The sequence below is a fragment of the Panulirus ornatus genome, chromosome 31, assembly GCF_036320965.1.
Source record: "Panulirus ornatus isolate Po-2019 chromosome 31, ASM3632096v1, whole genome shotgun sequence".
NCBI lineage: Eukaryota > Metazoa > Arthropoda > Malacostraca > Decapoda > Palinuridae > Panulirus > Panulirus ornatus.
The window spans coordinates 3,914,316-3,938,852 of NC_092254.1; the positions used below are offsets into that span (position 1 = coordinate 3,914,316).

Sequence of the window (24,537 nt, forward strand, 5' to 3'; positions counted from 1 at the left end):
GTCCTATATTGGCTATAGTTCTTCTCATGGTGGTGTACAGTTTTTCTTCATAGATATCTTATCAAAGTTATTTCTTAACTGGTTACATCAACAAGGACATCATTCTTAATTTTGATCTCATTGTAATGAAAAATATAGCTTTTCATATTTGAAATATTTTCAAGACATTCTACTTTCATTTCTTAATGATCCAGACCTGCTTTGCTTGCCTGACCAATAGAATTTTACTGAAGTTGTTGATTATATCTATTTTAGAAAATTCCTTATGTTTATTGTTCAAGATTGTAGCAATTTATTATCCATACACATGGAGATAAATGGGTGGTAAGCAAATTCACATACTGTCCCCATCACTGTCACATAAACCCCACTCACAATTAACCCTGTTACATAACTCATCATGTTCAGTTACATGTTTAGTGAACAGACTTGTTTGCCCTGCACAGAGCCTCACCACTTACTGCAGTACTCCTAAACTGTCAAGTTATATTCTTTTTTATTTTAGAGATCATTATTATTACCTCACAGTAAATTGCTTTTGATTATCATCATTTGTCTCATCTTTACTGCATTATGTATGAATGTATAATGCTGATTGGGTATCTATGATTCCCTAGGACATCACCAGGCAAAGAAAATATTGCGTCTCTTTGGCGTGGTGGCTCATCTAGCCCCTCTCGAACCACCCAGAACCGAGGACCGCCCATTGGCTCCTTGACTACTTTAAGCTCAGGGAAGAGTCAGGGTCTAAGGTTTCTGCAGCCATCAAGGGATGTACTGAACCAACCAGTACCTACTGCATCTTTCCGTAGTTACAGGTAAGGGCCACACCAGATAGAACTTAATTGATACCATATCATGGGCATAAGGTATGTTATCTTCAATGCATAAACCTTCCTGTTTTTGGCAATATGGAATGGGAAAGAGTACATACTCATTTGACTTCTATTGTATTTCTGTTAGTGGAATTATGCTGCAAGTAGCTTATGGCCCGAGATATTGTATGACTTCCTACTGTCTAATGGCATATCCTATATTGACTTGAAGACACAGTATGTGTATTACTAAAGCGTACTACAAAAAGTGGCAGGCTATATCATAATTATCTGTATTCACTTCACATGTAAAATCCAGCATTTGGGCAGAAACTGATATGTAGACTGATGTGTTGAAGCGGATGGATGTCAGTGTATAAGGAAAAAAGTTTTTCCCCCCCTGATATTGTGGTAAATTTACATGTGGTACATTTTCTTATAGTTTGGAACCCTCGACAGTTAATTGCACATTTTATATTTGCCTTTATATTATCCGTGAACTTGAATTTAGATTATCAAACATTATTATAATTCATTTTTACTTATTGTTACATTTCAAGTAGACCTTCATCTGTGTAATGGGTTGATAGGCTAGAGATGATGGTTGTTCTTCGTATGAGTAACTGTTGATGGACTGTAGATGATGGTTGAACTCCATCTCTGAGACTCTTAATAGCATGGATATGATGGTTTATCTCCATCTATGTAACTTACAATTGATAACATGGAGATGATGGTTGATCTTCATCTCTGTAACTCTTGATTGCATGGAGATAATGGTTGATCTCCATCTGTCTAACTCTTAACAGCATTGAGATGATGGTTGATCTCCATCCCTGTAACTCATGATAGCATGAGATGATGTTGATCTCCATCTCTGTAACTCTTGATAGCATGAGCTGATGGTTGATCTCCATCCCTGTGATTCTTGATAGCATGAAAACAATAGTTGATCTCCATGTATATAACTCTTGATGACATGGAGATGATGGTTGATCTTCATCTTTGTTGGTTACAGAATTCAGGAGAGTGTGTGAAAAGAGGAAATTGAGAGCTAACATGAATAAAAGTAGAGGAATAAAGTCCAGTGAGGTGGTAAGAAAGGACGGACTGAGTGTGATTTTGAAGGGGAAGAACCTGGAGGAAGTTGATTGTTTTATGTACCAGGGAGTGGACTTGGCAGCAGAGAAAACCATCAAAGCTGAAATGAGTCATAGGGGAGAGGCTACAAAGGTCTTAGGTGCATTGAGGGGTTTGTGGAAGAACTCATAGTCTGTCAGTGCATAAATGGGTATGTTTGAAAGGTATAGTTGTCCTGATTGTATTGTATGGTTGTGCTTCTTTTGCATTGAATACAAAACAATATAAGAAGATGGATGTGTTGGAAATTGAATTCCTGTGAGTAGTGTTGATCATGTCAGGAATGACAGTGTAAGAGCAAAATATGCTAGTAAGCACAGTCTGATTGAGAAAGCTTGCCAGGGTATACAGAGATGGTTTAGATATATGGGGAGGATGAGAAAAGAAGCACTGCTGAAGAGGATCTTCATGGCAGAAATGGAGGGAGTACAAGGGAGGGGAAACCGAGAAGATGGTAGGGTGGAGAAATAGAGGCAGAAAAGTTTGCATAGGATAAATGAAATCAGAGTGATTTGTTATATGGGATTTATCTCTACCTAATGGTAACCCTATGCTTGATTTTGTTGTAATTGCCTATCTCCAAACTTTCCATGCAGTGAGTGCTAGTCCTGCCATTTTGGCTATATCTTGTTGTAAGTACATAGATATACAGACATGTCATTACAGCACCAAGGGAGAAGTGCATGGCCAGTGATTAATATTATTTTATTTTACTGCCACTGTATTGGTCAACTATTCTTGCAGATGACAATAAGGTGAGAGTTTTGGGTGAAACAATACCATGAGGGAAAAAAATAATTCCAATTTTTTCACTGTAACCTCCTTTTATTGACTCGTTATTTCTTTTGCGTCATCATTGATTTGCAGTCCAAAAGGTATTCCATCCATGATTACCATGCTAAGAGTTTGACCTTGTCTACTGAAAATGATTAATTAATGAAGCAGTTTGTTTTCAGGTGTTATGAATGTGTAAATATGGATGAATGAATTGTTAGGAAGAAATACACTCAAAGCCATTATGAGTACAGTGCATGTATCAATGCCAAATGTTTCCCTTATTTCTTTGTCCCTTATCTTTATCATCTGTTGTGTAACACATTCCCCATATTTCTTTGTTACTTATTTACATTACCTGATGTGTAACACATTCCCCAAATTTCTTTGTCTCATATCCACATCTTGTGTTGTCAAACACATTTTGCAGTATATATTTGGTTGTTTTATCCCTGGGGAGAAAGAATACTTCCCACGTATTCCCTGCGTGTCATTGAAGGCAACTAAAAGGGGAGGGAGCGGGTGCTGGAAATCCTCCCCTCCCGTTTTACTTTTTCCAAAAGAAGGAACAGAGATGGGGGCCAAGGGAGAATATCCCTTCTAAGGCTCAGTCCTCTGTTCTTAATGCTACCTCGCTAATGTGGGAAATGGCGAATATGTATGAAAAAAAAGATTGGTTGTTTATTTTAGTATTTCTTCTTTGAGTTGAGCCTTGGATTTTTAATCTAAGAATTATCTGTTTGTTCAGACGTGTGAGTGAAAACAACAATCGTAGCACATCTACAGGGGACCTTCGAGGAGTTAGCAAACCTGAAATGTATGCAGGTCAAGCAGAAGCACCAGCTAGTACCGAAGGGGGAACTAGCCGAAGGGTCACCAGGAAGAATAGTCTTCGTGATCGCCTGCGTCAGCTCCCAGCACCTTTCACCATGGAGCGACGGCGACAGACAAACAGAGGTAATCCAAATAGCGAGAACCAACAGAAACAGCAGCAGCAACGTGATTTACAGAAGGAAGCTGAACCTCAGCAAATGGAGGAGAAATTATCACACAAAATCAGTGCTGGACCTCTATCAGAGGATGTTAGGCATAGCATCTTAAGCTGTGTGCAACAGATTGCTGATGGACAGAGTGGTTTCCATGAAAATTCTGCTGGTATACAGCGCCAGCGTCCTCATTACATGCTCCCAACATGTGCCAGTAGCCAGCATTCTCCTGCAAGACCTTCTTCTGTTGACTTAGACACTAGAAGTGCTCCTAATAAATTTGGGAATGGCAGATGGGTTGGAACTCCTCCGCCTAGTGGGCGATGCAGTCCTTCAAAAATTGAAGTGAGAGGGCGGCGTGGTAGCACTGGAGGAGAGTCACCGATCCGGTCACGGTCACCTAGGAGAGGTTCCCTGGATTGCTTGGCATGGTCCCATCCTCGAGCAATTTCTCCTCCCATGTCACCACTGCACACACCAAGTCGTAGTTCTCATGGCTCAGCTAGCAGTTTACTGGCATCAGAGGAGTATCGTGAAGGCTCTCCTGAAAAGTTATGGATCAGTTCCTTACGCACAGACACTTCAAAGCCACGGCCAATTGTGCGTTTGTCTCCAGAGAAAAGGGATGTAAGATCACGTCAAGGCTCAGGAGAGAATTTTATGCCTGATCGTTTAAAACGCACAGCATTATATCATCCACCTCAGCTTCGTAGTCGTGGTGATCCCATGACAGCTGCATTTGAATTAGCTTTGGATCCCAGTAGTGGTCAACTTATTCAAGACAACAGCAAAGATGATTTAAGACTACCAGTGGCACAGCCGGATGCATCACCATCTGCAGCCATCCAATGCAGCATTACAGAACACTGGTCATTGGTAACTACATCTGTTTCCAAAAGGCCACTTCAAACTGTCAACAGTGGGGCAGTAACTATTCCTCGACCAGAGGTACCACCAAGAACAAAATTCCTCTCCCCAAGTGAACGTACTCTTCCAGCATCATCTTTCCTCTCTGCTAGCACTTCCACACTCCCATCAAGTTCCCCTTCTCTCTCATCTTCTCCCTCAGCTCTTAGCATTAACTCATCCACCAAGTCTACCTCTTCCCTACCTTCATTTCCTTCCTCTCAGCAACCTCATTCAGCAGACTCCTCCTCATTTGTGTCACCAGATTCACCAGTGCTTAGTCACATGCCTAGCCAAACCAAATCTATGAAACTTATACCAAAGTTGACAATAAGGACACATAATGAAGAGTCTGAAGCCGTGCGAACACCTTTGAAGGTAAGCTTTTAATGTTTTATCATGTTTTTTAATTAGTTTGAGTCATCCATACTCATATGTTCATCTCTGTCTGGTACACATTATCCCATTATGTGAGTGTTGCAAGTAGAATTTTCATGCAGTCTTATCCTAGAAAAATTTCAAGCATTGCAATATGCATACAACTCACTCTTCTTCCTTTCCTTCCCTAAATTTATGACACTGCTGTATACTCAGTAATCTTTTCTTATGTAATTCTCCTTATGCCCAAAGCATCTCAACTTTTTGTGATTATTACATTAACTCATTACTTTCTCTCTCACCTCATTATGATGTCTTAATTTCTTACTTTTTCTTTTGTTTACACCCTTGCCTAGAAAGTCCATCTCTGTAGCTTGTATTACATTATTCTTTTACTGCAGTCTCATGCTTCGCTCTAGCATGATAAGCTCATCCATGCTTTCTCTCAAGAGTTGGTTTGTCACATGAGCTATAAGAGATATCTTCATGGATCTTAGTGGGTTAGGAGGCTTCAGACCCCTACCTTCTGGTGAGATTAATGCTTCTCACTTTTTGCAAACCACTCAAACGTTAATTGTGGCAATAGCTTGCTTCAGAATTCACTCTTCCAGTCTTCATTCACTGCCTGGTGATAATGTCATCATCCCACCAGCCACTAGGCTGCACCTGGTGTACTAGCACATAATTCTTTAATTCTCCAATCACATCAGATGTATTTAGAGTTTTTTATCTTTTTGAGACACCTTTCAACAGGGGACTTATCCCTGGCTGAAGCCATATACCAATGAAGTGCAGATAAATCATAGTAATGTGTATGGTCTAAGTATTTGCTGATAATCAAGAAGAAAAATGAAACACGACACATCCTGAGTGCCCTTTCTTGTATTACATCTTCAGGAGAGACTAAGATTAAGACATAAGATCACAATACAGTCAATATGTATATGGTTGAGGCAGAAATGTGCTGTTTCCTTTTACATGCTAGAAACTTTTGGTAGTTGAGTCTGGTACCATGCCTTTTGTAAATTTTTACTATTCAGTCAAGGCAGATTAAGCCATTTTCAGATTTTGCTGAAGAAAATCTTTTCTGTACAGACCTTTACTGATGTTCATGTAACAGTTCTTTGTTTATTAAATAGTAGAAGATTCAGTGATATTTCTCTCGAGCAAAGAGTTCAGGTTTTAACTACAGTATCTTTATTCAGTCAATACAATAGTCATGATTTCTAAAGTGAATAAACAAGGCAAGGTTATGGAAACCTGACCTATTTTTACATAATATTTTTGCAATATCATTATGTAATTTGGAGAAATACAGTTAATTATCAGGTGATGAAGTGAACATTTGTAAAGGTGTAATGTATGCTAGAATCTCAAAGCCAGCTTCTCCAAATTGTCCAAAAAGATTCATCAGTGCTGTTAACAATTTGAAGAGAGATTTGGAATTACATATAACTAAATCAGTTAAGGCTAATACAGTTGTGATTTTGAAGAGATTATTATTCGTCAAAAATGATTGATCTTTTAAGTGACGATGCAGCATACTGTAAACTTAGTAGAAATCTATTAGATGCTGTCATTGCTCATTTAACAAACAGCTAAAGTTATCAAAAGATTTTCATGATTATCCCCTTCATTGTCATCATGTTAGGACAATCAAAACACTTTCGCCAAACTTTCCAGCAAGACCTATTGTGAGCTCAGTAGGCTCTATCACATACAAGCTATTACAATGGTTAGTTTATTATAAGCCCACTGGTTTGTAATATCTTGAATTCTGATATGAACAATGTAGATTAAGTTGTCAAACTTAATGATCTCCAAGTCAATTATGATTTCAATAAGTTTTGAAGTGTCATCCCTGTTCACAAAAGTTCCAGGTGATGACCTATTAGAATAATTTTTGTGGAGGATAATCTTGATATACCTGTTTCAAATTCTGTGTTCCTTGAACTGATAAATATAATATTGTATATCAGAGACTATGTATTTGAATTTAATGGAGAATATTATTTTCAGAAGTTTGATGTGGCAATGGGTAACCCTCTTTCACCAGTCTTGAGTAATCTCTATGTGGAATGTTTTGAAACAAAACTATATATATTTATTTATTTATTTTTTTTTTTTTTTGCTTTGTCGCTGTCTCCCGTGTTTGCGAGGTAGCGCAAGGAAACAGACGAAAGAAATGGCCCAACCCACCCCCATACACATGTATATACATACGTCCACACACGCAAATATACATACCTACACAGCTTTCCATGGTTTACCCCAGACGCTTCACATGCCTTGATTCAATCCACTGACAGCACGTCAACCCCGGTATACCACATCGCTCCAATTCACTCTATTCCTTGCCCTCCTTTCACCCTCCTGCATGTTCAGGCCCCGATCACACAAAATCTTTTTCACTCCATCTTTCCACCTCCAATTTGGTCTTCCTCTTCTCCTTGCTCCCTCCACCTCCGACACATATATCCTCTTGGTCAATCTTTCCTCACTCATCCTCTCCATGTGCCCAAACCACTTCAAAACACCCTCTTCTGCTCTCTCAACCACGCTCTTTTTATTTCCACACATCTCTCTTACCCTTACGTTACTCACTCGATCAAACCACCTCACACCACACATTGTCCTCAAACATCTCATTTCCAGCACATCCATCCTCCTGCGCACAACTCTGTCCATAACCCACGCCTCGCAACCATACAACATTGTTGAAACCACTATTCCTTCAAACATACCCATTTTTGCTTTCCGAGATAATGTTCTCGACTTCCACACATTCTTCAAGGCCCCCAGAATTTTCGCCCCCTCCCCCACCCTGTGATCCACTTCCGCTTCCATGGTTCCATCCGCTGCCAGATCCACTCCCAGATATCTAAAACACTTCACTTCCTCCAGTTTTTCTCCATTCAAACTCACCTCCCAATTGACTTGACCCTCAACCCTACTGTACCTAATAACCTTGCTCTTATTCACATTTACTCTTAACTTTCTTCTTCCACACACTTTACCAAACTCAGTCACCAGTTTCTGCAGTTTCTCACATGAATCAGCCACCAGCGCTGTATCATCAGCGAACAACAACTGACTCACTTCCCAAGCTCTCTCATCCCCAACAGACTTCATACTTGCCCCTCTTTCCAAACCTCTTGCATTTACCTCCCTAACAACCCCATCCATAAACAAATTAAACAACCATGGAGACATCACACACCCCTGCCGCAAACCTACATTCACTGAGAACCAATCACTTTCCTCTCTTCCTACACGTACACATGCCTTACATCCTCGATAAAAACTTTTCACTGCTTCTAACAACTTTCCTCCCACACCATATATTCTTAATACCTTCCACAGAGCATCTCTATCAACTCTATCATATGCCTTCTCCAGATCCATAAATGCTACATACAAATCCATTTGCTTTTCTAAGTATTTCTCACATACATTCTTCAAAGCAAACACCTGATCCACACATCCTCTACCACTTCTGAAACCACACTGCTCTTCCCCAATCTGATGCTCTGTACATGCCTTCACCCTCTCAATCAATACCCTCCCATATAATTTACCAGGAATACTCAACAAACTTATACCTCTGTAATTTGAGCACTCACTCTTATCCCCTTTGCCTTTGTACAATGGCACTATGCACGCATTCCGCCAATCCTCAGGCACCTCACCATGAGTCATACATACATTAAATAACCTTACCAACCAGTCAACAATACAGTCACCCCCTTTTTTAATAAATTCCACTGCAATACCATCCAAACCTGCTGCCTTGCCGGCTTTCATCTTCCGCAAAGCTTTCACTACCTCTTCTCTGTTTACCAAATCATTTTCCCTAACCCTCTCACTTTGCACACCACCTCGACCAAAACACCCTATATCTGCCACTCTATCATCAAACACATTCAGCAAACCTTCAAAATACTCACTCCATCTCCTTCTCACATCACCACTACTTGTTATCACCTCCCCATTTGCGCCCTACACTGAAGTTCCCATTTGCTCCCTTGTCTTACGCACTTTATTTACCTCTTTCCAGAACATCTTTTTATTCTCCCTAAAATTTAATGATACTCTCTCACCCCAACTCTCATTTGCCCCTTTTTTTCACCTCTTGCACCTTTCTCTTGACCTCCTGTCTCTTTTATACATCTCCCACTCAATTGCATTTTTTCCCTGCAAAAATCGTCCAAATGCCTCTCTCTTCTCTTTCACTAATACTCTTACTTCTTCATCCCACCACTCACTACCCTTTCTAATCAACCCACCTCCCACTCTTCTCATGCCACAAGCATCTTTTGCGCAATCCATCACTGATTCCCTAAATACATCCCATTCCTCCCCCACTCCCCTTGCTTCCATTGTTCTCACCTTTTTCCATTCTGTACTCAGTCTCTCCTGGTACTTCCTCACACAGGTCTCCTTCTCAAGCTCACTTACTCTCACCGCCCTCTTCACCCCAACATTCACTCTTCTTTTCTGAAAACCCATACAAATCTTCACCTTAGCCTCCACAAGATAATGATCAGACATCCCTCCAGGTGCACCTCTCAGCACATTAACATCCAAAAGTCTCTCTTTCGCACGCCTGTCAATTAACACGTAATCCAATAACGCTCTCTGGCCATCTCTCCTACTTACATAAGTATACTTATGTATATCTCGCTTTTTAAACCAGGTATTCCCAATCATCAGTCCTTTTTCAGCACATAAATCTACAAGCTCTTCACCATTTCCATTTACAACACTGAACACCCCATGTATACCAATTATTCCCTCAACTGCCACATTACTCACCTTTGCATTCAAATCACCCATCACTATAACCCGGTCTCGTGCATCAAAACCACTAACACACTCATTCAGCTGCTCCCAAAACACTTGCCTCTCTTGATCTTTCTTCTCATGCCCAGGTGCATATGCACCAATAATCACCCACCTCTCTCCATCAACATTTAGAGTGGGGTGCCTAAATGTGTGTGGATGTAACCAAGATGTGAAAAAAGGAGAGATAGGTAGTATGTTTGAGGAAAGGAACCAGGATGTTTTGGCTCTGAGTGAAACGAAGCTCAAGGGTAAAGGGGAAGAGTGGTTTGGGAATGTCTGGGGAGTAAAGTCAGGGGTTAGTGAGAGGACAAGAGCAAGGGAAGGAGTAGCAATACTCCTGAAACAGGAGTTGTGGGAGTATGTGATAGAGTGTAAGAAAGTAAATTCTCGATTAATATGGGTAAAACTGAAAGTTGATATATATATATATATATTTTATATTTATTATACTTTGTCGCTGTCTCCCGCGTTTGCGAGGTAGCGCAAGGAAACAGACGAAAGAAATGGCCCAACCCCCCCCCCCCATACACATGTATATACATACATCCACACACGCAAATATACATACCTACACAGCTTTCCATGGTTTACCCCAGACGCTTCACATGCCCTGCTTCAATCCACTGACAGCACGTCAACCCCGGTATACCACATCGATCCAATTCACTCTATTCCTTGCCCTCCTTTCACCCTCCTGCATGTTCAGGCCCCAATCACACAAAATCTTTTTCACTCCATCTTTCCACCTCCAATTTGGTCTCCCACTTCTCCTCGTTCCCTCCACCTCCGACACATATATCCTCTTGGTCAATCTTTCCTCACTCATTCTCTCCATGTGCCCAAACTATTTCAAAACACCCTCTTTTGCTCTCTCAACCATGCTTGTTTTATTTCCACACATCTCTCTTACCCTTACGTTACTTACTCAATCAAACCACCTCACACCACACATTGTCCTCAAACATCTCATTTCCAGCACATCCATCCTCCTGCGCACAACTCTATCCATAGCCCACGCCTCGCAACCATACAACATTGTTGGAACCACTATTCCTTCAAACATACCCATTTTTGCTTTCCGAGATAATGTTCTCGACTTCCACACATTCTTCAAGGCTCCCAGGATTTTCGCCCCCTCCCCCACCCTATGATCCACTTCCACTTCCATGGTTCCATCTGCTGCCAGATCCACTCCCAGATATCTAAAACACTTTACTTCCTCCAGTTTTTCTCCATTCAAACTTACCTCCCAATTGACTTGACCCTCAACCCTACTGTACCTAATTACCTTGCTCTTATTCACATTTACTCTTAACTTTCTTCTTTCACACACTTTACCAAACTCAGTCACTAGCTTCTGCAGTTTCTCACATGAATCAGCCACCAGCGCTGTATCATCAGTGAACAACAACTGACTCACTTCCCAAGCTTTCTCATCCCCAACAGACTTCATACTTGCCCCTCTTTCCATAACTCTTGCATTCACCTCCCTAACAACCCCATCCATAAACAAATTAAACAACCATGGAGACATCACACACCCCTGCCGCAAACCTACATTCACTGAGAACCAATCACTTTCCTCTCTTCCTACATGTACACATGCTTTACATCCTCGATAAAAACTTTTCACTGCTTCTAACAACTTGCCTCCCACACCATATATTCTTAATACCTTCCACAGAGCATCTCTATCAACTCTATCATATGCCCTCTCCAGATCCATAAATGCTACATACAAATCCATTTGCTTTTCTAAGTATTTCTCACATACATTCTTCAAAGCAAACACCTGATCCACACATCCTCTACCACTGTATGTATATATATATATATATATATATATATATATTTATTTATCCCTGGGGATAGGGGAGAAAGAATACTTCCCACGTATTCCCTGCGTGTCGTAGAAGGCGACTAAAAGGGGGGGAGCGGGGGGCTGGAAATCCTCCCCTCTTTTTTTTTTTTTTTTAATTTTCCAAAAGAAGGAACAGAGAAGGGGGCCAGGTGAGGATATTCCCTCAGAGGCCCAGTCCTCTGTTCTTAACACTACCCTGCCAACGCGGGAAATGGCAAATAGTTTGAAAGAAAAGAAAGAAATTTATATACATATATATATATATATATATATATATATATATATATATATATATATATATATATATATATATATATTTATTTATTTATATATTTATTTATATAAATATAGTGATGGGTGATTTGAATGCAAAGGTGAGTAATATGGCAGTTGAGGGAATAATTGGTATACATGGGGTGTTCAGTGTTGTAAATGGAAATGGTGAAGAGCTTGTAGATTTATGTGCTGAAAAAGGACTGGTGATTGGGAATACCTGGTTTAAAAAGCGAGATATACATAAGTATACGTATGTAAGTAGGAGAGATGGCCAGAGAGCGTTATTGGATTACGTGTTAATTTACAGGCACGCAAAAGAGAGACTTTTGGATGTAAATGTGCTGAGAGGTGCAACTGGAGGGATGTCTTATCATTATCTTGTGGAGGCTAAGGTGAAGATTTGTATGGGTTTTCAGAAAAGAAGAGTGAATGTTGGGGTGAAGAGGGTGGTGAGAGTAAGTGAGCTTGGGAAGGAGACTTGTGTGAGGAAGTACCAGGAGAGACTGAGTACAGAATGGAAAAAGGTGAGAACAATGGAAGTAAGGGGAGTGGGGGAGGAATGGGATGTATTTAGGGAATCAGTGATGTATTGCGCAAAAGATGCTTGTGGCATGAGAAGCGTGGGAGGTGGGTTGATTAGAAAGGGTAGTGAGTGGTGGGATGAAGAAGTAAGATTATTAGTGAAAGAGAAGAGAGAGGCATTTGGACGATTTTTGCAAGGAAAAAATGCAATTGAGTGGGAGATGTATAAAAGAAAGAGACAGGAGGTCAAGAGAAAGGTGCAAGAGGTGAAAAAGAGGGCAAATGAGAGTTGGGGTGAGAGAGTATCATTAAATTTTAGGGAGAAAAAAAAGATGTTTTGGAAGGAGGTAAATAAAGTGCGTAAGACAAGGGAGCAAATGGGAACTTCAGTGAAGGGTGCTAATGGGGAGGTGATAACAAGTAGTGGTGATATGAGAAGGAGATGGAGTGAGTGTTTTGAAGGTTTGTTGAATGTGTTTGATGATAGAGTGGCAGATATAGGGTGTCTTGGTCGAGGTGGTGTGCAAAGTGAGAGGGTTGGGGAAAATGATTTGGTAAACAGAGGAGAGGTAGTAAAAGCTTTGCGGAAGATGAAAGCCGGCAAGGCAGCAGGTTTGGATGGTATTGTTGTGGAATCTCATAAAAAAGGGGGTGACTGTATTATTGACTGGTTGGTAAGGTTATTTAATGTATGTATGACTCATGGTGAGGTGCCTGAGGATTGGCAGAATGCGTGCATAGTGCCATTGTACAAAGGCAAAGGGGATTAGAGTGAGTGCTCAAATTACAGAGGTATAAGTTTGTTGAGTATTCCTGGTAAATTATATGGGAGGGTATTGATTGAGAGGGTGAAGGCATGTACAGAGCATCAGATTGGGGAAGAGCAGTGTGGTTTCAGAAGTGGTAGAGGATGTGTGGATCAGGTGTTTGCTTTGAAGAATGTATGTGAGAAATACTTAGAAAAGCAAATGGATTTGTATGTAGCATTTATGGATCTGGAGAAGGCATATGATAGAGTTGATAGAGATGCTCTGTGGAAGGTATTAAGAATATATGGTGTGGGTGGCAAGTTGTTAGAATCAGTGAAAAGTTTTTATCGAGGAAGTAAGGCATGTGGTAGGAAGAGAGGAAAGTGATTGGTTCTCAGTGAATGTAGGTTTGCGGCAGGGGTGTGTGATGTCTCCATGGTTGTTTAATTTGTTTATGGATGGGGTTGTTTGGGAGGTGAATGCAAGAGTTTTGGAAAGAGGGGCAAGAATGAAGTCTGTTGTGGATGAGAGAGCTTGGGAAGTGAGTCAGTTGTTGTTCGCTGATGATACAGCGCTGGTGGTTGATTCATGTGAGAAACTGCAGAAGCTGGTGACTGAGTTTGGTAAAGTGTGTGAAAGAAGAAAGTTAAGAGTAAATGTGAATAAGAGCAAGGTTATTAGGTACAGTAGGGTTGAGGGTCAAGTCAATTGGGAGGTAAGTTTGAATGGAGAAAAACTGGAGGAAGTAAAGTGTTTTAGATATCTGGGAGTGGATCTGGTAGCGGATGGAACCATGGAAGCGGAAGTGAAACATAGGATGGGGGGGGGGGGCGAAAATCCTGGGAGCCTTGAAGAATGTGTGGAAGTCGAGAACATTATCTCGGAAAGCAAAAATGGGTATGTTTCGAGGAATAGTGGTTCCAACAATGTTGTATGGTTGCGAGGCGTGGGCTATGGATAGAGTTGTGCGCAGGAGGGTGGATGTGCTGGAAATGAGATGTTTGAGGACAATGTGTGGTGTGAGGTGGTTTGATCGAGTAAGTAATGTAAGGGTAAGAGAGATGTGTGGAAATAAAAAGAGCGTGGCTGAGAGAGCAGAAGAGGGTGTTTTGAAATGGTTTGGGCACATGGAGAGAATGAGTGAGGAAAGATTGACCAAGAGGATATATGTGTCGGAGGTGGAGGGAACGAGGAGAAGAGGGAGACCAAATTGGAGGTGGAAAGATGGAGTGAAAAAGATTTTGTGTGATCGGGGCCTGAACATGCAGGAGGGTGAAAGGAGGGCAAGGAATAGAGTGAATTGGAGCGATGTGGTATACCGGGGTTGACGTGCTGTCAGTGGATTAAATCAAGGCATGTGAAGCGTCTGGGGTAAACCATGGAAAGCTGTGTAGGTATGTATATTTGCGTGTGTGGACGTATGTATATACATGTGTATGGGGGTGGGTTGGGCCATTTCTTTCGTCTGTTTCCTTGCGCTACCTCGCAAACGCGGGAGACAGCGACAAAGCAAAAAAATATATATATATATATATATATATATATATATATATATATATATATATATATATATATATATATATATATATACATATATATATATATATATATATATATATATATATATTTTTTTTTTTTTTTTTTTTTTTTTTTTTTTTTTTTCAAAAGAAGGAACAGAGAATTGGGCCAGGTGAGGCCCAGTCCTCTGTTCTTAACGCTACCTCGCTAATGCGGGAAATGGCGAACAGTTTGAAAGAAAGAAAAAAGATATATATTTAATATATATATATATATATATATATATATATATATATATATATATATAAAACCTCGATCTGAATTTGGCAAAGAAATTAGTTTTGCAGAATTAACCCCCAAACCTCCCGATTATACAAGGAATCTTTTAGTTTTCCATTTAATGATGATTTTACTTTTGTTTCTCACCTGTTCAAAGCCTGTAATTGAATGTAGCCTTCAGTAATACCAATAATGTTCAGAATATTTCAAAGATTGACCATAAGATTCCATGGGCTGTGTTTACCGAATACCTTGCAAGAGCTGTGATATATTTTATAAAGGGCAGGCTGGCAAGGATCTCTCTGTTAGACTTCAGCAACGAATGTTGTAGAAAAGGACAGGTTTTGAATGCCTTGTTCAACCACTTTAGAAATTATGAATAGTATTGATTGGACAATGCTACTTCAGTTAAAATCTATAACTCTATAATCAAAAGACAGTTCATTGAATCTTCTGCCAATGAATACACTAAGAATTGTAACATGAATATAAGTGAAGGTCTGTATGAACTGGATAGCTCTGTTGTAGGGAAACTATGTAAACAGCTTAATGTCTTGATTGTGAAATAAAATCTTATGTGCAGTGCCAGACCTATCTATGAGAAACTACACACATGTGAAGAGAAACAGCACATTTCTGCCCTACAGGAAACAGCATCGCTACCCCATGTGTCCGGGAGGTAGTGCCAGGAAAGAGTTGAAGAAAGGCCACATTCGTTCATACTAAGTCTCCAGCTGTCATGTGTAATGCACCAAAACCACAGCTCCCTATCCACATCCAGGTCCCACTGACCCTTCCATGGATTACCCCAGACACTTCACATGCCCTGGTTCTGTCCATTGAAATCACATTGACCCCAGTATACCACATCGTTCCAATTCGCTCTGTTCCTTGCACACCTCTCACCCTTCTGTATGTTCAAGCCCCAGTTGCTCAAAATCTTTTTCAGTCCATCCTTCCTCCTCAAATTGGTCTCCTGCCTCTTCTTGTTCCCTCCACCTCTGACACATATATCCTCTTCGTCAATCTTTCCTCACTCACTCTCTCCATATGTCCAAACCATTTCAACACACCCTCCTTTGCTCTCTCAACCACACTTTTTTTATTTCCACACATCTCTGTCTGATGACAGAGTGGCAGATATAGGGTGTTTTGGTCGAGGTGGTGTGCAAAGTGAGAGGGTTAGGGAAAATGATTTGGTAAACAGAGAAGAGGTAGTAAAAGCTTTGCGGAAGATGAAAGCCGGCAAGGCAGCAGGTTTGGATGGTATTGCAGTGGAATTTATTAAAAAAGGGGGTGACTGTATCGTTGACTGGTTGGTAAGGTTATTTAATGTATGTATGACTCATGGTGAGGTGCCTGAGGATTGGCGGAATGCGTGCATAGTGCCATTGTACAAAGGCAAAGGGGATAAGAGTGAGTGCTCAAATTACAGAGGTATAAGTTTGTTGAGTATTCCTGGTAAATTATATGGGAGGGTATTGATTGAGAGGGTGAAGGCATGTACAGAGCATCAGATTGGGGAAGAGCAGTGCGGTTTCAGAAGTGGTAGAGGATGTGTGGATCAGGTGTTTGCTTTGAAGAATGTATGTGAGAAATACTTAGAAAAGCAAATGGATTTGTATGTAGCATTTATGGATCTGGAGAAGGCATATGATAGAGTTGATAGAGATGCTCTGTGGAAGGTATTAAGAATATATGGTGTGGGAGGCAAGTTGTTAGAAGCAGTGAAAAGTTTTTATCGAGGATGTAAGGCATGTGTACGTGTAGGAAGAGAGGAAAGTGATTGGTTCTCAGTGAATGTAGGTTTGCGGCAGGGATGTGTGATGTCTCCATGGTTGTTTAATTTGTTTATGGATGGGGTTGTAAGGGAGGTAAATGCAAGAGTCCTGGAAAGAGGGGCAAGTATGAAGTCTGTTGGGGATGAGAGAGCTTGGGAAGTGAGTCAGTTGTTGTTCGCTGATGACACAGCGCTGGTGGCTGATTCATGTGAGAAACTGCAGAAGCTGGTGACTGAGTTTGGTAAAGTGTGTGGAAGAAGAAAGTTGAGAGTAAATGTGAATAAGAGCAAGGTTATTAGGTACAGTAGGGGTGAGGGTCAAGTCAATTGGGAGGTGAGTTTGAATGGAGAAAAACTGGAGGAAGTGAAGTCTTTTAGATATCTGGGAGTGGATCTGTCAGCGGATGGAACCATGGAAGCGGAAGTGGATCATAGGGTGGGGGAGGGGGCGAAAATTTTGGGAGCCTTGAAAAATGTGTGGAAGTCGAGAACATTATCTCGGAAAGCAAAAATGGGTATGTTTGAAGGAATAGTGGTTCCAACAATGTTGTATGGTTGCGAGGCGTGGGCTATGGATAGTGATGTGCGCAGGAGGATGGATGTGCTGGAAATGAGATGTTTGAGGAAAATGTGTGGTGTGAGGTGGTTTGATCGAGTAAGTAACGTAAGGGTAAGAGAGATGTGTGGAAATAAAAAGAGCGTGGTTGAGAGAGCAGAAGAGGGTGTTTTGAAATGGTTTGGGCACATGGAGAGAATGAGTGAGGAGAGATTGACCAAGAGGATATATGTGTCGGAGGTGGAGGGAACGAGGAGAAGAGGGAGACCAAATTGGAGGTGGAAAGATGGAGTGAAAAAGATTTTGTGTGATCGGGGCCTGAACATGCAGGAGGGTGAAAGGAGGGCAAGAAATAGAGTGAATTGGAGTCATGTGGTATACCGGGGTTGACGTGCTGTCAGTGGATTGAAGCAAGGCATGTGAAGCGTCTGGGGTAAACCATGGAAAGCTGTGTAGGTATGTATATTTGCGTGTGTGGACGTGTGTATGTACATGTGTATGGGGGGGGGGGTTGGGCCATTTCTTTCGTCTGTTTCCTTGCGCTACCTCGCAAACGCGGGAGACAGCGACAAAGTATAAAAAAAAAAAAAAATCTCTCTTACCCTTTCATTACTTACTCGATCAAACCACCTCACACATTGTCCTCAAACATTTCATTTCCAACACGTCCACCCTCCTCCTATATCACATTTTCACTTCATCTTAATTCTTTCTGCAGTTTTAGAGGCTTATTCATGTGCTGTATATTTCCATCAATCCAGTCATCCATTAGTGTGTATTTAGTCATTCATTCATCCATCCATCCACCCAATCATTCATTCATCCATCTATCAGTCCATTCATTCATTAATCTGTACATCTACGCATTAATTCATCCATTTATTCACCCATTAATCCATCCGTCCATTCCTCCAGTGATTCATTCACACTGCCATCCATCCATCCATCCATTAATTCATCTCTCCACCCATCTGTCTTTCCATTCTTCCATCTGTTCATGAATTTATCCATCATTTCATTTACTTATTTACATTTGTCAGCCTCCATCTTACATCAGTCTGTCCATCTTTCCATAAATCACTGTCTTCCTTCTGTCTGTCCATTCATTGATGTAATTACCTATTTGTACTGTACAGGTAGGGAGTTTTACACTCATGGGATCCCAGGATCTTTTCAACATTCTGTACTGTCATAGAACTTTTTAGATTGATACATGGCATCTGCATTAAACATGTCCTCAGCCATTCTGTCCCATTCATCCTCCACTCTATACGATGAGTATTTCTTTACATTACTTCATGAATTTCTTGCTGTATTTCAATTTATGCCCTATGGTTACTTTATTCCCACATCTCTTCAAAAACTGTTCACAGTCCATGTCATCCCCCACTCTTATCTCTTCCAAGGTGGGCAAATATAAAGCTTTTGCCTCTCCCTATAACTAAAATCTCATAATTCTGGTACCATCTTTGTTGCCCTCCTCTGTTAGCTTTAGGTTTTTTAAGGTGCCATTACCAAACTTTATAAGCACAATCTAGTTTTTCGTAAGTAGAATAGGAACAGGTTGCTAGATATTTCCTTATCCATATACTTGAAAGCTATTATGATATTTGTTAGAAGACATTTTGTCTGCTTAATTATTCTCCTAATATGGAATTCTGGTAACAGGTTGGGGACAGTGTCTGCTCCCAAGTACTTCCCACACCCAGAATCATGAAGCTAATTTCCTGCTAGATAATAATCATTGAGGTCTTCCTTCACTTTGTCCCATCCTCATTACTTCACATTTGCTCAGTTTGAATTTCACCAGCCACGTACGAGACCAACTTTGGAATCTGTTTAGGTCCCCTTTTAAGCTGATACAATCCTCCATGTTGTATACTTCTCATATAACAATCCAGCTATGTAATCTATCACTCTGGATGGTGAACTCTGTATGTAATGAGATCACCTTCAGTTTCAAAGGCTATAAGAAATGCCACTCATTGTTTGGACAGTCAGAGAGTTTTCATGTTCCTTGACTTTAAGAAAAATTAGAATTTGTATTGTTAGAATTTTGATGTATTTATAAATATTGTTGATGTGTATACCCCAGTGGTGTGCAGTGTTCTTAAATACTAGCTTGTTTAGGTTTAGTTCATGTTAGAGGATATGATTACATTAAAAATAAAGTACATTTGTATAACACATCCTCTGTCAGATGTAATGAATGCTCACTTTGTACTGGGGTAGTGGCCCACATATCACCATGCTCTTAGACTGGGCTAGGAATAGCTTAGAATAGTTTCTGAAATGTAATGTGTTGTTATGATGTAATGAAATGTCTTATTAGCTATTTGTGGTTGTGTGTCTCCCCTCAGCCTACCATGGGGGTTTCCATGATTGGGAAACAACGAAGAACCCCAAGCATCATATCTCCACGTGAGATTTTTTTCTCATCCCCTCCATCATCACCCATGACCCCATACTCCCCAGACCAGTCTGTTCTTTTATCTCCTGGCTCCAGCAGCACATCTGGTATACTAACCACTGCTACATGTGTTGTGACTTCATGTGCACACAACTTGTCAGGCAAGATATCCACTCCTTCTAAGATGCACAACCAAAAGGTAAGAAGATTAATTGAAAACTTAGCTATTTAACACTGTCACACACCATCTTTCTGATAACATTATTCTCTCCAGTGCATGGGACTAGTTTTAACCTTTTTTCAGTGATCAGTTAATTGGTTTGTATGGCACTAGCTACACTCTGTGTAAAATTGGTTACCCTTTCATATAAAACCAGAAAAAACAAAAAACAAAAAAAGGCCTTAAGCCAATTAGTGACTAGCTTGGCATTGTGGAAGGGATCGTGCATGAACACTTTGGCTTTCATTTTTTGAACAAAACTGGAAGATGGTCACACGGTAGCTCAAGGTAACTATATCTTCATAGTTTCATTCTTTAGCAACACAGTTGCATTATGATCAGTTTAGACATAGCCTGCAGTTTCAATACTAAAGGTCCTCATGTAAGCAGTACTGCCCTGTCCATATATACACATCACCGAACCATCTAGGGTTTTTTCTTTTAATTCTTTTGCACTCAAGCTTGGATCTGCATCCACTTGATGTTTAAGGTACATTCACTATACATGGAGAGGCTTTTCTGGCCTTCCCAGGGCATTTCACATGGGTCATTGTTGCATTGTCACTGCTATCATTAAATGTCTTCACTCAATGAGGTATGAAAAGGGAAAAACAACAGAAATCCTGGTTATAAGTGGGGAGCACGACAAGGCATTCCTCCCCCCTACAACAGCTAAACTACTGCTGAGGTGGGCTCTTGTGGTATGCCAGCACTTCACATAGTTGTCATTGCTCGCTACAGGATGCCAAGCTCACCGGTAAACAGTGCCACTATTTTAGGTCGGTTCAAGTGATCTGTGTCAGTATAATTGCTGTGGGCCCACTTATGCCTACTCCATCAGTGGCCACTGCACTGTGTATATATATATATATATATATATATATATATATATATATTATCCCTGGGGATAGGGGAGAAAGAATACTTCCCACGTATTCCCTGCGTGTCGTAGAAAGCGACTAAAAGGGAAGGGAGCGGGGGGCTGGAAATCCTCCCCTCTCGTTTTTTTTTTTTTTTTTTTTTTTTTTTTTTTTTTTTTTTTTTTTCCCAAAAGAAGGAACAGAGAAGGGGGCCAGGTGAGGGTATTCCCTCAAAGGCCCAGTCCTCTGTTCTTAACGCTACCTCGCTATCGCGGGAGATGGCGAATAGTATGAAAAAAAAAAAAAATATATATATATATACACATATATATGTATATGGTGTGGGAGGCAAGTTGTTAGAAGCAGTGAAAAGTTTTTATCGAGGATGTAAGGCATGTGTACGTGTAGGAAGAGAGGAAAGTGATTGGTTCTCAGTGAATGTAGGTTTGCGGCAGGGGTGTGTGATGTCTCCATGGTTGTTTAATTTGTTTATGGATGGGGTTGTTAGGGAGGTAAATGCAAGAGTCCTGGAAAGAGGGGCAAGTATGAAGTCTGTTGGGGATGAGAGAGCTTGGGAAGTGAGTCAGTTGTTGTTCGCTGATGATACAGCGCTGGTGGCTGATTCATGTGAGAAACTGCAGAAGCTGGTGACTGAGTTTGGTAAAGTGTGTGGAAGAAGAAAGTTAAGAGTAAATGTGAATAAGAGCAAGGTTATTAGGTACAGTAGGGTTGAGGGTCAAGTCAATTGGGAGGTGAGTTTGAATGGAGAAAAACTGGAGGAAGTGAAGTGTTTTAGATATCTGGGAGTGGATCTGTCAGCGGATGGAACCATGGAAGCGGAAGTGGATCATAGGGTGGGGGAGGGGGCGAAAATTTTGGGAGCCTTGAAAAATGTGTGGAAGTCGAGAACATTATCTCGGAAAGCAAAAATGGGTATGTTTGAAGGAATAGTGGTTCCAACAATGTTGTATGGTTGCGAGGCGTGGGCTATGGATAGAGTTGTGCGCAGGAGGATGGATGTGCTGGAAATGAGATGTTTGAGGACAATGTGTGGTGTGAGGTGGTTTGATCGAGTAAGTAACGTAAGGGTAAGAGAGATGTGTGGAAATAAAAAGAGCGTGGTTGAGAGAGCAGAAGAGGGTGTTTTGAAATGGTTTGGGCACATGGAGAGAATGAGTGAGGAAAGATTGACCAAGAGGATATATGTGTCGGAGGTGGAGGGAACGAGGAGAAGAGGGAGACCAAATTGGAGGTGGAAAGATGGAGTGAAAAAGATTTTGTGTGATCGGGGCCTGAACATGCAGGAGGGTGTAAGGAGGGCAAGGAATAGAGTGAATTGGAGCGATGTGGTATACAGGGGTTGACGTGCTGTCAGTGGAGTGAATCAAGGCATGTGAGGCGTCTGGGGTGGACCATGGAAAGCTGTGTAGGTATGTATATTTGCGTGTGTGGACATGTGTATGTACATGTGTATGGGGGGGGGGGTTGGGCCATTTCTTTCGTCTGTTTCCTTGCGCTACCTCGCAAACGCGGGAGACAGCGACAAAGTATAAAAAAAAAAAAAAAAAAAAAAAAAATATGTATATATTATCCCTGGGGATAGGGGATGAAGAATACTTCCCACGTATTCCCTGCGTGTCGTAGAAGGCGACTAAAAGGGAAGGGAGCGGGAGGCTGGAAATCTTCCCCTCTCGTTTTTTCTTTTTTTTTCTTTTTTCTAATTTTCCAAAAGAAGGAACAGAGGGGGGCCAGGTGAGGATATTCCACAAAGGCCCAGTCCTCTGTTCTTAACGCTACCTCGCTAATGTGGGAAATGGCGGATAGTTTAAAAGAAAAGAAAGAAAAGATATGTATATATGTATATATATATATATATATATATATATATATATATATATATATATATATATATATATATATACATATATATATATATATCTTTCTTTTCTTTCAAACTATTCGCCATTTCCCGCATTAGCGAGGTAGCGTTAAGAACAGAGGCCTGGGCCTTTGAGGGAATACCCTCACCTGGCCCAATTCTCTGTTCCTTCTTTTGGAAAATTAAAAAAAATGAGAGGGGAGGATTTCCAGCCCCCCGCTCCCTCCCCTTTTAGTCGCCTTCTACGACACGCAGGGAATACGTGGGAAGTATTCTTTCTCCCCTATCCCCAGGGAATATATATATATATATATATATATATATATATATATATATATATATATATATATATATATATATATATTTAATTTGTATTTAATATACTTGATCACCGTTTCCTGCATCTGCAAGATAGCACCAGGAAAACAGACAAAGAATGGCCCATCCACTCATAGACACACATAAACACATACATGCACATATAAACACATACATATCAATATATACATACATATACATATATATATATATACATGTACATATACATACTTGCCTTCATCCATTCCTGGTTGCTACCCTGCCCCACAGGAAACAGCATTGCTACCCCCTGCTTCACCGAAGTAGCACTAGGAAAACAGACAAAAATGGCCACGTTCATTCACACTAAGTCTCTAGCTGTCATGTGTAATGCACCGAAACCACAACTCCCTTTCCACATCGAATCCCCACAGACCTTTCCATGGTTTACTCCAAACATTTCACATGCCCTTGTTCAGTCCATTGAGAGCACATTGACCCTGGTATACCACATCGTTCCAATTCACTCTTTTCCTTGCATGCCTCTCACCCTCCTGTATGTTCAGACTCCAGTAAGTCAAAATCATTTTCACTCCATCCTTCCACCTTCAGTTTGGTCTCCCACTTATCCTTGTTCCCTCCACCTCTGACACATATATCCTCTTTGTCAACCTTTCCTCTCTCACTCTCTCCATATGCCCAAACCATTTTAATACACCCTCTTCTGCTCTCTCAACCACACCCTTTTATTTCCACACTTCTCTCTTACCCTTTCATTACTTACTCGATCAAACCACCTCACACTACATATTGTCCTCAAACATTTTATTTCCAACATATCCACCCTCCTCCATACAACCCTATCTGTAGCCCATGCCTTGCAACCATATAATATTGTTGGAACTACTATTCCATCAAACATGCCCATATTTGCTCTCTGAGATCATGTTCTCTCCTTCCAAATCTTTGACCCCTCCCCCACCATGTGACTCACTTCTGCTTCCATGGTTTTTGCTGACTACGCAGCCATAAGTAACCCTCCCAATACCCAGATAGGTAGCTGTTAGTACAAGTAGTATACTTCTCTGGTCGTTGGCTGCCTACCAACTACTACTTACTATGATACAATATTATATCTTTATTCTTTATCTGTGCAGTTTTGTACATCATATTATACTTTTTGGGGGGAAGTAATGAGTTGTTTCAGAGGTATGACATGCTGATTTTCACTTTTTAAGTGCTCATGACAGGAATAAAGGCGTGTCTCCTAAGGTTCACTCCTCATAATCCCTTTTTCCCCATAAGACCAGCACCTTGCTAACTGCAGGTTTGCCAACCACAAAGTTTTCCAGGACTGTGACCCCTAAAGTTGGCAAGGGACCTCTGTATTGTTAACAATTTTATAACTAAAGAGTTCAGGTTGATTCCATTACCATAAGAAGGAGGAGTAATCCATTGATGGAATGCACTCCCCTACGCCACCACT

At 40.8% G+C, this 24,537-nt stretch overlaps 1 protein-coding gene across 3 annotated transcripts in view; it reads left to right on the forward strand.

Moving 5' to 3' along the window:
* Positions 1–24,537, forward strand: part of cnk (connector enhancer of ksr) — a 91,016-nt gene that overhangs the window by 63,097 nt on the left and 3,382 nt on the right. For all 3 annotated transcript variants that reach the window (XM_071680422.1, XM_071680424.1, XM_071680423.1), the window contains 3 exons: positions 618–818; positions 3,478–4,999; positions 19,746–19,994. In XM_071680422.1, coding sequence (XP_071536523.1) covers positions 618–818; positions 3,478–4,999; positions 19,746–19,994 — 1,972 coding nt within the window. The remainder of the gene's footprint in view (positions 1–617; positions 819–3,477; positions 5,000–19,745; positions 19,995–24,537) is intronic.